The sequence below is a fragment of the Diplodia seriata genome, assembly GCF_021436955.1.
Source record: "Diplodia seriata strain FDS-637 chromosome Unknown scaffold_2, whole genome shotgun sequence".
Taxonomy (NCBI): Eukaryota; Fungi; Ascomycota; class Dothideomycetes; order Botryosphaeriales; family Botryosphaeriaceae; genus Diplodia; species Diplodia seriata.
Window position 1 is genome coordinate 2659409 of NW_027117309.1, and position 16498 is coordinate 2675906.

At 56.1% G+C, this 16498-nt stretch overlaps 5 protein-coding genes across 5 annotated transcripts; 3 read left to right on the forward strand and 2 right to left on the reverse strand.

The window, feature by feature from the left end:
* Window positions 1-2391: 2391 nt before the first annotated feature.
* cys2 (Serine O-succinyltransferase) lies at window positions 2392-4030 on the reverse strand (the record flags this gene model as incomplete). Its single annotated transcript, XM_066773634.1, has 2 exons — window positions 2392-3134; window positions 3238-4030. 2 exons carry the CDS (start codon window positions 4028-4030, stop codon window positions 2392-2394), a joined length of 1536 nt encoding a protein of 511 aa, XP_066636201.1.
* A 1872-nt stretch (window positions 4031-5902) lies between these two features.
* SLS55_002151 (uncharacterized protein) lies at window positions 5903-7002 on the reverse strand (the record flags this gene model as incomplete). Its single annotated transcript, XM_066773635.1, has 2 exons — window positions 5903-6558; window positions 6642-7002. 2 exons carry the CDS (start codon window positions 7000-7002, stop codon window positions 5903-5905), a joined length of 1017 nt encoding a protein of 338 aa, XP_066636202.1.
* An 825-nt stretch (window positions 7003-7827) lies between these two features.
* Window positions 7828-8950, forward strand: SLS55_002152 (mitochondrial 54S ribosomal protein mL46; the record flags this gene model as incomplete). Its single annotated transcript, XM_066773636.1, has 3 exons — window positions 7828-7873; window positions 7930-8597; window positions 8648-8950. 3 exons carry the CDS (start codon window positions 7828-7830, stop codon window positions 8948-8950), a joined length of 1017 nt encoding a protein of 338 aa, XP_066636203.1.
* A 670-nt stretch (window positions 8951-9620) lies between these two features.
* On the forward strand, window positions 9621-13859 carry DRS2 (aminophospholipid translocase; the record flags this gene model as incomplete). The annotated part of the gene is made up of 4 exons (XM_066773637.1): window positions 9621-12553; window positions 12608-13498; window positions 13549-13629; window positions 13688-13859. The coding sequence occupies 4 exons, from the start codon at window positions 9621-9623 to the stop codon at window positions 13857-13859; spliced, it is 4077 nt and encodes a 1358-aa protein (XP_066636204.1).
* A 1015-nt stretch (window positions 13860-14874) lies between these two features.
* SLS55_002154 (uncharacterized protein) lies at window positions 14875-16287 on the forward strand (the record flags this gene model as incomplete). Its single annotated transcript, XM_066773638.1, has 3 exons — window positions 14875-14915; window positions 15157-15321; window positions 15396-16287. 3 exons carry the CDS (start codon window positions 14875-14877, stop codon window positions 16285-16287), a joined length of 1098 nt encoding a protein of 365 aa, XP_066636205.1.
* Window positions 16288-16498: the final 211 nt, after the last annotated feature.

Here is a 16498-nt window from a genome sequence, read left to right on the forward strand (position 1 = left end):
AATTGGATCCGTCGTTGACGTTTGAGAAGAAGTTTCCGGGTCCTGGATTGTGTGGGGGCATCGCTGCCGGACAACATCCTGAGTCTCGCCTTCCAAGCGGGTCCATGGAAGGGTATCCGTGGTAGGCGAGTGTTTTTTGCTGTGGTGCGGAGTGAGCAGCTCCGTGTTGCAATAAGGCGCAGCAGACGACATGGTATAGCTGGCGCAGGTGTGGATTTACCTCACTGGAGGCCACGCCTTCTTCGAGCCATCGCATTCGAGATTCGAGTGCTTTGATCCGCGAGTCTGGTTTGCCGAGCCACACATGTACCCAATGGAAAATGATGCCGCTGCCAACGATGCAATAGAACACCATGCTCATGTATTCCTGCAACGTGTAATCCTTGACAAGGTAACCCATGATGCTCCAGCCGCTGCTGCGCGGGAGGTGGTGCAGAGCTTCGGGAAATGGCGCTAAGGTGGGTGCGTTGCTGGTATCTTGTCTTGGTAAAAAGAAGAGTGAGGACGTGCGCTCGTGGAGTCTTAACTCTAAGAGACACCGTACTCTGGAGAGCAAGAGCTTTTACGTTTCAGCAAATGACGCGTTCAGTGGACTGGAAGTAATCTGTGACGATGCTTCCCTGGATCACAGCAGTCGTGCTCTGAAGTCTGGTTGCCCTTTGAAACCAGTTCTATCGAATCTCCCAATAAATTCCAGCCTCGCGTCCGCTGGTCTTGATCCATTCTCCAGTCCTGTCGCTGAAGGTTCAGCAACCCGAGCATCCTATTGGCTGTTAGCCCTGATTGAGGGACCCGATCCCAGTGTTGGGTTGCGCTCGCAGAGTAGGTCCGTCGTCATAGTCTCCCAGGGGGCATTCCCAGACTCATAGTTGTCCGCCAGATGTTACATCCGTCCCGGCCAAGCGAGGCCTAAGTGCTGTATGCAGGGCTGGTGCTCAATGCGAACCTGTACTCGGCTAGACAGGATATTTTCACCCCTTTCTTAGATCAGAGAACCGGATTTTAAGAGACGTCGAGTCAAGATTGTACCGACAGAAGCATCGCTCATGCGCATCGATGAGCATCATAGAATGGCTCGTGAGTAGGCAAACAGTGGTCAGCGGGAAGTAATACTGCACCTTGAAGCATTCATCAACCCAGGAGTGCGATACTTCTGTGGTTCAAGGTGAAGCGGAGTCGTGTTATGGTTGATAGCAACGTACCATTGCCGCTGAATCGACGAGTCGAGAAAGGATGTCTTGACCGCCAAATAGCGTCATTGGGCCCTGGAGCCAGCTGTGGTCCGGCATCTCGACACTGATTTTCACGAGCATTCTCGCGTCTTGGTTATGGAGACCCGATTCGTATGAGAATGAGCGCTAGTCTGTAACATTAGCAGCCAGAGTCCGGTAGGAATATCAGTCATAGCTTGAGACTCAAGGCGAAAGTCGAGATCGACCGATTATGACAAACGTCATGCAGAAAAAGGAGGTGTGATTGAAGGTTCCTGGTCCAGGGTAAGAAGAGTACGCGTCTCGGACTTAGTCTAAATGAGTCAACCCTCCATAGCGCGATCGAGCCCTGGGAAGCATTGAAAGAGTGTTAGCCGACCTTTCGTTATTTCAGAGTCATTGTTTTCTACTCGGATCGCAATAATGCCGGTTTGGAAAGAGCAAAAACCAGCAGGTCATGCTTGTTAGACGTTGAAATATCCTCTGCGGTCAGAGCTAAGCGTTGGTCGGGACGCTTGGAAACTGTCAATCCAACTGGAACAGTGGGTCATGACCCATCAAGGGGACCGGTTGTGACGTAGGCAGCAGCGGAATGCAAAGGGGGCTAGCACCGCGAGCCAGTGGCAGCCTGCCGCACATGCCATCGCAACCCTGCTACCACATGTTGGAGGGCTTCCCCGCGTTGCGTTCGCATATCGACGGGGGGAAATTGCTGCCTCAAGTCTTGGCGGACGTAGGACAGACAGTGGTCGACATGGTTCTGAAGGACATTGCGGTCAGTTGGTGAGCCGGCTATATAGCGGCATCATTCGAAGTTGGTACCTCTCCCCCTCGCAGTATATCTGGACACTTAACGACGGCCTTGCTTCACCGGGTCGGTAGCCAGAGGTTGAATATGCTGGACGGCCACGACGGGATGGCAAAAGGCGGAGCTGGCAGGGGCAGACGTCGAGGTCTACGTAAGGTCAACAGAGGCAAGACATGAAGGCTGCTGAAAGGCAAGTCTGATTGAAAGGAGAACCGTGATCCTTTTTGAATACTGAATAGTTTGGTGGCAGGCATGCGCCGACCAACCATCCCCTGATCATTCCAAAAACTGAGAAACCTTGCCATAAACTCCAACCCATGCACGCTTGTTCAAGGAAATTGCCGTCCATCCCACCATCAAGGCAATCGCCGTTCACCCTAGGAAATCTTTCACCGCTCCTCCCACATGTTCCAGGTCCAGAAGGAATGTGTCGTGGCCGAACAAACTCTTCTCTTCTCCCAATTCCACATGTGTGACGTTTCGGTTGCCGGTGCGGCGCAGAGTCTCGGCGATTTCTCTTTGTTGCCACGCGGGGAAGAGAATATCGCTTGCCACCCCCAGAACCAAAGTGGGAGTGTTTGCCAAGGGCTTCAAGCCGGCTACCAGGTCTGCGGGAGGTTCCTGCGGGCCGGTTGCCTGAGGGGAGCTGGGGGCCTGAGATGCCGACGAACCATTGGACTGCTCCTGTTCCTCATACGGCTGCTCTGGGAGGGTTAGATTGCACGAATCGGCAGTTGCCGCCGCCTGAACCTTGTTTCCGGCGGCAAATGCTGCTAGCTTGCCTTCGTTCTGCGCCCTCAAAGCGTTGATGCGAAGGCGATGCTCTAAGCCAAGATCGAACAGGTCCATTGCCTTGGACACGTAGAGCATGCTGTTGGCATCGTACTGCAGGCACCACTTTTCTCCGGCATGGTCGAGGTAGGTCTCGATCAGGAAGTCAGCACACAGCGCAGGGGGCTTGGAAGAGTCAGCCCTTCTCCGTCCGAAGCGTTGTTCCCACTCCGGTCCGCTGCGATATGTGACGGTAGCAATCTCGCGGGCGAGCTTCATGCCCGAGTGAGGCGGGATAGCGTCGTAGTAAAAGCCGCGGTTCCAGTTGGGGTCCATCATGAGCACTAAAGGGAGTCAGCATAAGCTAGAGAGGAAACGGTTGGAGCAATGTACCTTGTCTCTGCGTGTGACGCATGGCGATGCTGTAAGGGTGGCTACGGGCACAACCGCTAATGGAAACAATGCGGCCGACGCGCTCGGGGAAGAGCACGCCCGCTGCCAGACTCAGCATGCCGCCCATACTAGAGCCGACGCTGGCATAGAGCTTGTCTATGCCGAGATGGTCAAGCAGCCTGAACTGGGCGCGCTCCATGTCCTCCATTGTCAGTATAGGGAACCTGGTAGCGTAGCGCTCGCCGTTGGCCGGGTCGGTCGAAGAGGGGCCCGTCGAGCCATAGCAGCCTCCAATGACGTTGGTGCAAATGACGAAGTACTTGTCGGTATCCAGGGGCTTTCCAGGGCCTATGAACTTCTCCCACCAGCCGGGCTGGGGATTGGTCTCGGTGCTGTGGGCGTGACTGGACGCGGATAGGCCGGTGTGCAACAGGACAGCATTGCTCTTGTCGGCATTGAGCTTCCCCCAGGACTCGTAGGCTACGTTGAACTCGGGCAGGATTCCGCCCCAATCGAGAAGCATGGGCTCCTTGCAGACGAAGTTCTCATGGTTGCCGGTGGTGTAGGTGGGCTCGGGACCAAGCAGCGAGCGCTTCTGGAGTGTTGCGGAGCGGCTCTCGAGGGCATCGAGGCACGGGAAGGCGAGTGCAGGATTCGTGGAGTCGGCAGGCTCAGCATCAGGCTTCACAGCGTGGGCGGCTTGGGCGTTGCGGGGTGGCAGAGTGTGAAGGCGGCGGGAAGCTTGCCATGAGGGCGCGGCGGCGGATTGCGCGGGCCGCGATTGGGCGAGGCGGAGCAGCTGCTGGCGGACTCCGGTGCGTCCGGCGACTCTCCTCGCGACCGACATTTTCTGGGCGTGCAAGAGTACGCAGAGAAGGCGACAGCTTCGCAGATATCGTGAGATGCGCGAACAAAATGTCCGCCCGCCCCAGCACTGACGCCATGCTCCGGTGTTCGGCCGCCTTTGTAATCGCCTCCGCGCCGCCACAGCTCACCAAATGGCATCATTTCACGTGACTTAGAAAGTCGTGGCCGCTCATTACCAATCCTCATCGTCGAAAGCGTTTGGTGTCTGGCCATCTCACCTGTCGAGCCTTCCATATCATACGGTTTTGTATCCTTGTAGATATCCCGGAAGATTTATACCAGATTTGCCATGTCAGTGCCCATCAATTGGTTGCCAGAACCGGCAAACCACAAGCAGATGACAGGAATTAAGCCCACCCGCATCTGCCTCATGGAGATATTCGGCCATACTCACACGGGCAGTTGAATATAAGGTCCGAAAGTAAATGTGACTCTCAAATGCGTACACTTACTTCCGAATCTTGTATTCAACTGTCCATGTAGAAAGAATGTCGACCTCGGTGAGCCTAGAGGGCTGTATTCTTCTGTCACCTGCTGTGATTCATGGCAAGTGATGTGTAATCTTGCTAGATTACTGCCGGAACATCTTATGAGAGAAACTGACAGATATGAACTGAGTACCGAGGGTAGAAAAGGTGCCTGTATCATTGATGATACTCAATTGCTGGGGAATCGCAGCAAAACGTCTACTCCGGTGTTGACATGACCTTTGTAGTTCATGTTTCCGTTGATATCCAAAAAGCCTCATTTCATGCTCATTTAGTCATGCGCAAAGATATGACTGACACAGGGTGGTGGAAGGAGATGTGTCATGTGGAGGTGAATGCATAGTCGGCAACTATGGCCGATTCTTGTGACGCAGCAAATGTAATGCATAGTCAACAGTGTCCCACAAAAGGCACAATGTTCCCGTATAGGCAGTTGAAAATACTTAAATGCCTGTTCTGTCTATTAATAGGTCGTTTTCACTATGGACCATTCCTCACATGAGACTTTGCGCACTGCCCACCTCCTCAGCGTTGCGATAGTCTGTCGAGGCCATTGGAACGCACACCCGCCCTTAGTGCTCAATCCGCGGACCACACCGTCCTTAGTACTATCTCATGTTTGACTCGCAACGAACCATGGTCGTTCCTCAAAAGCCCCCGTGTCGGTAAGAAAACCGTTTGTCCACATCATTGCCAAGTCATGAACAATGGCAATATGGGTCGCAGCGTCGTTCTAACGCCGCCCCATGAAACGCACAACGCAGTGGCCACATGTCCGAAGATTGCTGGACGTGGTTGCATGTAGGGCCTACATCTTGAAAACGCCTAAAAAGTTGTGATTGGCCCCGCACAACAAACTGTTTGTCGTCTTCGTATTGAGCCGGCCTTCAGAGCCATTGCTCACGGTGGAGGGTCTATTCATCCTTTGCAAAACTCGTGCGACTACGAGTGATATGGATTCGAGAGTTCAGCCAGCAATAGGCTGAGTCGAATGTGCTCTGGCCAAATGGGAGCTAGTTCAGCGGTGACTGACACCAAGATTCAACAAGGGAGGGTAGAAGTGAATGAGCGCGTGTAACCCACAAGTCCGCAAATTCTCCCAAAAATTCGTGTCCATGAGTGGGATGCAGCTTTGCGGTTGCTGAAGTTGAGCCAAGAGGCTGTTGTCGCTGGGTTTTTGGTGGAGAGGTAGGTTGCAACTCTTCGATCCATCTCTCGTATTTCGTCGGTTGAGGTTGAGACTCCATTCCCGTTCGGAACCGAGTGGGTATGCGGCGGACTCGGTTGTTCCAATCCGCGTAAACTTTGCCGTAGAAGCCGCGTCCAGACGTTGATGGTAGAGTAAACTGATTCCGCGTGTTTGCTCAAACGGAGGCACTGTGTTCTTGGCAAACAGCCCTTCTTGTGATGAACCAGGTCTTGACTTTTTTCACCGGCAGCGACGTTTTCAGGGCAAGGATTTCCAGCTCGGAATCAGATGGAAGCGGGGTCATGGTGAAATGGTATTCGAGGATGGCTTTCGCTGGGCGAGGGATCCTTTTCCTTTCCGAGCGATGGTTGGAAACGGCCTGCTCTACGACAGCAGCAGGCAGGGTGGTCGATCGATGCCTGTTCGTGAGGAGCACACCGGGCTCGGGCAGCACCCGGCTGCCATCTTGGCCAGTAGACACGGAAGAGCTTCTCTTGAAAGCGGAAGGGTTCGGGAGCAGGAGAAGGCCGCGCTTGATGCAGTGGGTTCGGAGGATGTTGTTCTGGCGCTGCAGGCTGGCCAGCTGATCGTCCATAGATTGGCGATGGTGGTCCCACAGTGGAAAATCAATGGACAGCGGTTGCTGGCCCAGCAATGCCCGGGACTTCTGCATAACTTGCATCCCCCTCATGTCGACTTCCAGGTTTTTTATGCTCTCTTCCTTCTCGTGCAGACTGGCAAGGTTCTCGTAGTAGTCGGACAGGAGCTCCCTGTCGTCCTGACAATCATGATCTTTGCGCTCCGATCGACTGCCAAGGCTCTTGCTGCAATCTGTCAGCGACTTCGCAACAACGCTTCGACGTGACGAGCCCCTTACTCTGGCGACGACGAACTGCTGGCGGCGGACAAGGCACAGTGGGTGGTGCTCTTCCAGGTGCCGATGTTCGGCAGCGCGTGCTGTTTGACATAGCCGGACCGGGACGTCGCGGAGGCAGGGCGCGAAGCCAGCGATTCAGGCGTCGGCGGCAGCGAGAGGGTGGTGCCCAGGGGCTTGATAAGTGGGGTGGAAGAGGGCGACTCCACCATTGTCATGGCAGCGAATCTCGGCTCTGGCACCCAGCCTGCTGCGTTGCTCACACACTCGGCAGCCTCGGCCAGAAATTCCTCCAAGCTGCTGCGTGGAGTGTCTGGCGGCCGCGGCTCGAAGATGTTGGCGCCAAGAGCACTGTTGGGACCGTCGCGGAGCGGACTAAAGTAGCGGGAGATCAAGTTCATGATGCCGCGCGCGGGTCGAGGAGCAGGATGAGGAGAGGAGCGGAGGCAGCCATGGTCTTATGGAGAGTAATGACACTGCCCGTGACAAGGGCGGGCATAATTTTCAGTTGATGTGCATCTGGCATGCGCTCAGACTCCCCAAAAATAGTTTGGCGGCTCGTCGTTGTCCCTGCAGGCAGCAGAGGCGCTGCGCTGCGAGTGGCCGTCGCCGCCTGCAACCGAAGCGGTGCTTGTGACTTGGCGGAGCTGCCACATGAGGCGAACGCGTGCCGCTCGCTGTTGGCTGACGCGTGCATCCGACCTGCGCAATCCGGCCATGGTCTGCCATCCTGCTGCATGCGCCTCAGGGTTTATAGATCAGATCGTCCCAGCCGCACAGAATGCCGGACCCTTCTCCTTCTCCCCAGAGCTGCGCGGGCGCGGGCGCGGGCGCGATGCCGATTTTCTTCGCGGTGCGCGCCTCACGCGCCCAAGCCCAAGCCCAAGCCATCAGGGCTCCGGCGCGCGCGCAGGCTTGTGAGCGGTATCTATCTAACAGTACGCCTTGGAGAGGTTACGAAGGTACCGCTAGCGAAAAGACCGCTCGACTCCGTCTGGGCACCGTGTAAATGACCAGTGTTTCATAGAGTAGAGACGTCACTGGTGATAAGGTTGGTGCCGTGGAGAGAAAGTGCTGGGCCGCTCGCACGCGACGAGTTTTGTTGCGCCCGCCAAGCCTGTGTCACGTGCGTCGCCGCTCGGACGCGCTGGCCCTCCGCCGAACTTTTTGGACATGACACCAGCTCCCGCCCATCGCAACGTCAGTCGTCGCGGCCGTACCGTGATATGAACGCCGGTCAGAGGAGTGCGAGGCAATTGGCCTCCAAGTCCGGTATGCCCACCACCCGGGCCATTGGCTTCCCCCTACTGATGCGCCCGTCTTGCCAGCCAAGGACTCCATCTGCATCTCGTGCCGCGAGACCATCTCCCGGAGACACTTCGCCAGCGCTGCCGCCGCCGTGCAGGAATCCCCCATCACCTCGGATCCAGTCCCGCCCGTTTCTCAGGCCTCAGCTCCTCAGCAGGCATACCAGGTCCGCGCCGGAGTCCTCCTCTCAAGACCGCCCGTCATCACCCGCGACCTTCACCCGTTCGAAAAGGCTTTCTTCCTTTACCAACGCCGTCTTAATGAGCGTCTAGCCCTTCCGTTCACGAGATACTTTTATTATAAGAAAGGCTTGGTTGCGGACCTTGAATGGAAGCGTAAGCAGAAGCAGCGCCTTACGCCTGCCCGCGACATTGGCGTTTACCGCGGACACGGCCCTAGCGCTTGGAACGATGAGCTACTCGTGGGCGCTCAGGAGAGTGAGCCTGACCATCAAAGGGAGGCTCTGCTGAGAGATATGGAGTCCACTGGCGCGGAGGACGAGGTGGTGGGCGTTAAGAAGGAGTCCGCCGAACGGCCACTCTCGAGGGTGACCGAGGCGGACGAGAAGGGCGACCAGAAGAGCTTGAACAGGATGTTGCAGAGGACGCTCTACCTGCTAGTCAAGGACGGTAGCGGAAGATGGCAGTTCCCACAGGGTCGTCTCATCGGCCGCGAGAACCTCCACAACGTAAGATTTGCGGGAACCTGGGCCAACTGCTTGCACTAACATGACTGCAGGGGGCGGAACGCGTGTTGGTTCAGAGCGGCGGCGTCAACATGAACACCTGGGTGGTTGGGAACCACCCGGTGGGGCACTACCAGTTTGACTTTCCCAAAACCATCACGAACACGGACAACGGCGTGGAGGAGCTGGGCGAAAAGGTGTTCTTCATGAAGGCTCGTATTATGGCGGGTCAGGCGAACCTGGAGGAGAACAAATACGGGCTGGTCGATTTCAGGTGGCTGGCAAAGGAGGAAATCGAGCCGATTGTGACAATGCGCTACTGGAGCGCGGTGCAGGACATGCTGATGGCGCGGTGAGGGGAGACTGCGGGCGCCGTAGCTTCTGTAATATACTTTGTTTGCCGTGGAATTTGGCATTGCGGCGATACGCTAGACCCACGCACTGTCGCGCCTATCCGTCCGAGCGCGATTGCGGCTGCGACAAAGGCGGCTTTGTCTGGGACACAGCCATGCTGCTCCGGAACGCGAGCTGGCGGAGTCGCGAGCACAGCACTGGCGGGATGGTGGCCGCAGCGGCCGCGCGGATATTTTTGTCTCCTGTCGCGGCGCCCAGCATTCAATCTCCCGATCGAGTTGGCGGCGGGTGCACATCGCGCGTCTATGTCAGGGTCTCCAGACGACCGCCTTCCGCCGAGTGCACATCTCGCCAGTCCACCTTTTCGCAGCTTCTCCAAGCCTGCCATCTGCAGCCCTGCGCCGCCGCCAACGCGACACACGAGAGACCTCCCGCCTGCGGCCCCGCGTAACGTGTGCCAAGTCGGAGGCTGTGCACGCGAACACTCGCCCTGCGATCCAGCCCGCCTCCCTCCGCATCGCCCTGCGTCTGGAGACTGAGCACCTAGACTTTGCGCCTCGCAGCACCTGCACGATTGGGATGCGCCGTCTTTAGCTTCCCGCAAGCTTCGATACCGCCGCGCGACATCTCTCCCAGCTCCAGTCTCACCCGCAGCAACCCTCCACGCTCGGAATGGCAGGCAGGCCTCCTGGAGGTCCGGCCAACGCCCCCCACGGTGAAGAGAACCTCCTCCTCGACCTGAACGATGGAGCGCCCACCTACTCGTCCGGCCAGCGCCCGCCGACCACCGACGACCACCTGCTACATAGGTACGACATCGACGACTCCGATCAGCCACAGCCCCAGGCTCCGTCGCGCCCCTCCGTGTCCTACGATGACTTCGTCGGCGGCGCCGGCGGCAGTGGCAGCCGCCCACCTCAGGTAGCCACCGGCCAGCCTGGCATGCGCGAATCGCTACAGTCACCCTACATGACGACAAGCTCCAAGCGCATATACTCCCAATCCTCCGACCTGAACAACTACCAGCGCTACACCGACATAGACGACGAGGGCAGCTCCATGCAAGGCTCCTACGCGGCTGGAGGTTTGTATGACGATCGCAACGATGAGCCGCCAGGCACCACGCGCACCCATGCGCGCAATCGCAATAGCATAATGAGTCTAGGCGGCGGGTTGGTGGGGCGCGCGAAGAACATGCTGGGGATGGAACCGGAGTACTCAGAAATGGACGTGCCGCTCACGGAAGCTGGCGCACGCAATGCTCAGGCTGGTCCTGCTGGCCAGGCGCAACCAGCCGCTCACAAGAGGAAGCAATCCGGTTTCAAGTTCGGCTTCGGGAGCTCAAAGCCAGACCCCTCGACTCTGGGGCCTCGTATCATACACCTCAACAATCCGCCCGCCAATGCCGCAAACAAGTACGTCGACAATCATGTGTCAACCGCCAAATACAACGTAGCCACCTTCCTTCCGAAATTCCTTTACGAACAATTCTCGAAATACGCCAACCTCTTCTTCTTGTTTACTGCTGTCCTGCAGCAGATCCCCAACATCTCGCCTACGAATCGATGGACAACAATTGTGCCGCTCGTCATCGTCTTACTCGTCTCCGCCGTCAAGGAACAGATCGAGGACTTTCGCCGTAAAACCCAGGACAGCGCATTGAACAACTCAAAAACGCGCACGCTGAAAGGATCGGGGTTTCAAGAAACAAAATGGGTCGACGTTGCTGTTGGAGACATCGTGCGCGTGCAATCAGAGGAGCCATTCCCTGCAGATTTGGTACTCTTGGCCAGTTCCGAGCCCGAGGGTCTTTGCTACATTGAGACGGCCAACCTTGACGGAGAGACGAACTTGAAGATCAAGCAGGCCATTCCGGAGACCGCTGACCTTGTTAGCCCGAGTGAGTTGGGTAGGTTAGGCGGCAGGGTTCGATCGGAACAGCCAAACAGCAGTCTATATACCTACGAGGCTACCTTGACCATGCAGGCAGGAGGAGGCGAGAAGGAACTGCCTCTTGGTCCCGATCAACTTCTTCTTCGTGGTGCAACTTTGCGGAACACCCCATGGATCCATGGCATCGTCGTTTTCACCGGTCATGAGACAAAGCTCATGCGGAACGCCACTGCTACCCCGATCAAAAAGACGAACGTCGAGCGGCTGGTCAATTATCAAATTCTGATGCTTGGCGCTATTCTCATTACGCTTAGCATCATCAGTTCCATTGGAGACGTTGTCATTCGGGCAAAGGAAAGGAAACATCTCGAATACTTGGGTCTTGAAGAGACAGCACTTGTTGGGCAGTTCTTCTTGGATCTGCTGACCTACTGGGTTCTTTACTCCAACTTGGTGCCAATCTCTCTATTCGTCACGATTGAAATTGTCAAGTACTATCAGGCATTCCTGATCGATTCGGATTTGGACATCTATCACGACGACACCGGAACCCCAGCGAATTGCAGGACGTCCTCACTTGTAGAAGAGCTGGGGCAGATTGAGTACATCTTCTCGGACAAGACAGGAACTCTTACCCGCAACATGATGGAGTTCCGTCAGTGCTCAATCGCAGGCATCCAATACGCAGACGAAGTCCCAGAGGACAGGAGAGCGACGACCCAGGATGGCATGGAAGTAGGCATTCATGATTTCCCAAGGTTGAAGGAGAACCGAGCAAACCACCAATCGCGCGAGATCATCGACCATTTCCTCACGCTGCTATCAACGTGCCACACTGTTATTCCTGAGGTCAACGACAAGACCGGACACATCAAATACCAGGCCGCTTCCCCTGATGAGGGAGCTCTTGTCGAGGGTGCGGTCGTCTTGGACTACAAGTTCGTTGCAAGGAAACCACGATCTGTCATCATCCAAGTTGATGGTGTGGAGAGGGAATACGAGCTGCTGTGTGTCTGCGAATTCAACTCGACGCGCAAGAGAATGTCAACAATCTTTAGGACCCCCGAGGGGAAGATTGTTTGCTACACAAAGGGTGCCGATACGGTCATTCTTGAACGGCTTGCCAAAGACGCCAATCCGATCGTTGAGCCTACTCTCCAACATCTCGAGGAATATGCCGCTGAAGGTCTCCGTACCCTTTGCTTGGCTATGCGTGAAGTTCCGGAGCACGAATACCAAGAGTGGAGGAGTATCTACGATACTGCTGCAACAACCGTTGGCGGTAATCGTGCGGACGAGTTGGACAAAGCCGCCGAGCTTATCGAGCACGACTTTATCCTTCTTGGAGCCACTGCTATTGAGGACAAGTTGCAAGATGGAGTGCCAGACACGATCCACACCTTGCAAACTGCTGGCATCAAGATCTGGGTTCTTACTGGCGATCGACAGGAAACGGCCATCAACATTGGCATGAGTTGTAAACTCATCAGTGAGGATATGACTCTGCTGATTGTCAATGAGGAGAATGCGGACGCCACAAGGGATAATCTCTCAAAGAAACTCAATGCTATCAGAGCGCAGGCGGAGAACCAAGTGGAGTTGGAGACGCTTGCTCTAGTCATTGATGGTAAGTCATTGACGTTCGCCCTTGAACGGGACATGGAGAAGCTGTTCTTGGATTTGGCTGTCATGTGCAAAGCCGTCATTTGTTGGTAAGTTGAACTCCACACCCGTGAAAAACTGGCTTCGGCTGACGTAGCGTGTAGCCGTGTGTCTCCTCTTCAGAAAGCGCTCGTCGTGAAGCTCGTCAAACGCCACCTGAAGGCCATCCTGTTGGCTATCGGAGACGGTGCAAACGATGTTTCTATGATCCAGGCTGCTCATGTCGGTGTCGGTATCAGCGGTATGGAAGGTCTCCAAGCCGCTCGAAGTGCTGATGTCGCCATTGGCCAATTCCGTTACCTCCGCAAACTGCTACTCGTGCATGGTTCCTGGAGCTACCAGCGAGTGAGCAAGGTCATCCTCTACTCCTTTTACAAGAACATTGCCCTCTTCATGACGCAGTTCTGGTACTCTTTCCAAAACGCATTCTCCGGTCAGGTCATTTACGAATCATGGACGCTCTCCTTCTACAACGTCTTCTTTACTGTAATGCCCCCCTTCGTTCTTGGCATCTTCGACCAATTCGTCAGCGCACGTCTGCTCGACCGCTACCCGCAACTCTACCAGCTCAGTCAGAAGGGCGTCTTCTTCAAGATGCATTCGTTCTGGGGCTGGGTCGCCAACGGCTTCTACCACTCACTCATCCTGTATTTCGTGTCGCAAGCCATCTTCTTGTGGGACCTTCCTCAGGGCGACGGAAAGATTGCTAGCCATTGGGTATGGGGTCCTGCTCTGTACACGGCTGCGCTGGCGACGGTCATCGGCAAAGCCGCGTTGATTACGAACATTTGGACGAAGTACACATTTGTTGCGATTCCCGGCTCGTTGATCATCTGGATGATCTTCCTGCCGCTGTACGCGTACGTGGCGCCGATGACGGGCATCTCCACGGAATTCGAGGGCGTCATTCCCAGATTATTCCCAAGTCCGGTGGTGTGGCTGATGGGCTTGGTCCTGCCCTTCCTCTGTCTGTTGAGAGACTTTGCTTGGAAATAGTAAGTACCCCGGCCTCTTTTCAGATGACTTTGACTGACACCAGAGCCAGTGCAAAACGCATGTACTATCCGCAAGCATACCACCACATCCAGGAGATCCAGAAGTACAACATCCAGGACTACCGGCCCAGGTTAGTAGCATGCTCCCACTTGTATGTATGAGAATGACGACGCTGACGTTTATATCAGAATGGAGCAATTCCAGAAGGCGATCCGCAAGGTGCGGCAAGTGCAGCGCATGCGCAAACAACGCGGCTACGCCTTTTCCCAAACAGACGAGTCGCAGGCCAGAGTGCTGCAGGCATACGATACGACGCGCGAACGTGGCCGGTACGGCGAGATGGCAAGTTCGAGGCGTTAGTCGTGATTGTCATGATGATGCATTCCTACAAATTCTTTCAGCTCACACACGCATTCCATCTTCTCCCTTCCTCGTTCCCTGCTTTAAATGTACCACCAAGGAGTGGCCTTTGAATTTTTCTTCTGCACACTTCTTATTCGTACTTAACGTTTGAATCATGCAAATCAACCGGCATTGCGCTGATTAAAGACCTTTATGCTTCTCTCTTATGATCCCCCTACCAAAACTTTCCATTGATGGTCGGTTCGAGTTGGTTGTGGGTAGCGGCGTCCACTGTGTGTGACTGTACTGTTTTCCCCCGTGCGGCGGAGGATGAGCCGCTGCGGCAAGTTGATTCAAGTTGGTTACATTGCACGAGGCTAGGTTTGGTCTTGGTACGATCGGCGCTAAATGTTGCATCATAAGGTTTTGTTGCACAAGTATACCTCCACTTCAGTCGTTTCCTGCTTTAGAAACATCTTAATACTGCATTTCCCTGGATGCGAGATCAGGAGGTGAGTTGGTCTGCCTTGTGGCTTCCAAATCGAGAAGAACGGAAGGGAAAATGATGAATGTATGTTTCAGCTTACTACCTGTTTGCTGCCGGCATAACGGCGAGTTTGCAATCCCTCAAGATGGTACACGCAGCCACTGCCAACGCCCCCGATCGGCAATCCCTGCCGGCTCGGATGCTCCTGATTGGGCCATAGCAGACGGCGCGATCTAGTGCAAGCCGAGGCCGACATCGCCGGGTCGGAGTACGGCGCTCCGCAAATCGGAATCCCGTCATCACCGGCCGACACAATTCGCTCGACGGCGACTGGTCACTTCAAGGATTCCCCGCTATTTCACTTGGCTAGGTGCAGCAACTCCGCAACGGATTGTCGGATAAGAGGTGCATACAACATCAGACGAGCTTCGGGTGAGTGAAGTGGTGGAAATGACTCATGGGTCTTGTGAAGGACGCTGATATATATAGGGACTGTAATCCGGATTGATTCGGCTTGCAAAGGAATACTACTAATTGTCTACCATCATGTCTTCGCAACTCAAGGGGAAGCACATTGTCGTCATCGGGTAAGGGGTTCTCCAACTTGTCCATAAAGCAAAAGCAAGCTGACTGGTACAGAGCCGGTGTGATCGGACTGCAGACGGCAATCACTTTGCTTGAAGCAGGCGCCGCTGTCACCATCATTGCGAAGCATGTGCCTGGAGACAAGGCAAAGGATTACACTTCGCCGTGGTATGGTTACACTGTTTCTTTCGAGCTTCGGTGAAGATTGCATCTGCGTGGTGAATGCACTGCTGACATGAGCAGGGCCGGTGCGCAATGGCGAACCCATGCCACCGCCGAAGACAAGGAGATCCAGGAATGGGACATAGAAAGCTACAACATCTGGCTAGACATGGTCGAGAAAGAAAAGAGCCAGGCGTCCTTCGCGACAAAGTCCGGCGTCGAGAAATTCCACAGCATCTTCTACTGGTAACCCGAGAACACCCCCATCATGCTCCGCTTCTCAGGCCGAGCCTCGCTCACAAACCACACCCCCCGACCAGGACCGGCCCCGACACCGAAATCCCCTCGGGTCCGCACAGCGCGTGGTGGGCGCCGTACATGCGCAACTTCCGCGAGCTGCCCACGTCGGAGCTGCCGCCCGGCGCCCACGCCGGCGCCACCTACGACGCCGTCACCATCGACACGGGCGTCTACCTACCCTACCTCCTCTCCCGCGCGCGCTCCCTCGGCGCCACACTCATCGAAGCCGCTCTGCCCATGATCACCACCACGACGACCACCGACTCCGCCGTCAGCGGCTCCAACCTCCCCCACGCCCTCGCAACCGCAACCCGCCTCCTCGCCGCGTACCACCACTCGCCCACATCCCCTCCCCCCACCACCATCTCCGCCTTCGTCAACGCCACCGGCATCGCCGCGCGCTCCCTCGTCCCGGACCCCTCCGTCTTCCCCATCCGCGGGCAGACCGTCCTGGTCCGCGGCCTGCCGCGCGCCCTCACGACCGTCTGGCGCCCCGACGGCACGCTGTCGTACGTCATCCCCCGCGCGACGAGCGGGACGACCGTCCTCGGTGGCACCAAGGAGGCCGGGGACTGGCGCGCGGAGGAGGACGCCGCGACGACGCGCGGCATCTTGGAGAGGTGCAAGGCGCTGGCGCCGGAGCTGTTGACGGCGAAGGAGGGTGGTTTCGAGGTTTTGGCGGTCAATGTCGGGTTTAGGCCCGGTAGGGTTGGCGGGCCGAGGGTCGAGGTCGAGGAGGTGAAGGTGGCTGGGGGCGGAGGCGAGGTGGTGGTGCCGTGTTGTCACGAGTATGGGCATGCCGGGGCGGGGTATCAGAATTCGTTTGGGAGTGCGCGGAAGGTGGTGAGGTTGTTGGAGCAGTATTTTGACGGCGAGGAGGAGAGGAAGGGAGGGGGGAAGGCGAGGTTGTGATGTGTGGGCGTTGTTGTTTGGGGGGCACGCGGCAGCGTTGGTGAGTCTGTGTTGGAATTGGAATCTTGAAGCTTTTGCTCGAGCTCGCTTTTCTATGGCCCGCTTTCTCCTCCCCTTGAGGAGGTAAGTCCGCTCCTTTCGCCTGTCAACCTCTGGGTCTGCTTCGTACCGTGCAGGGGTAGTTCATCATGCACAACACATTCTCCCACCC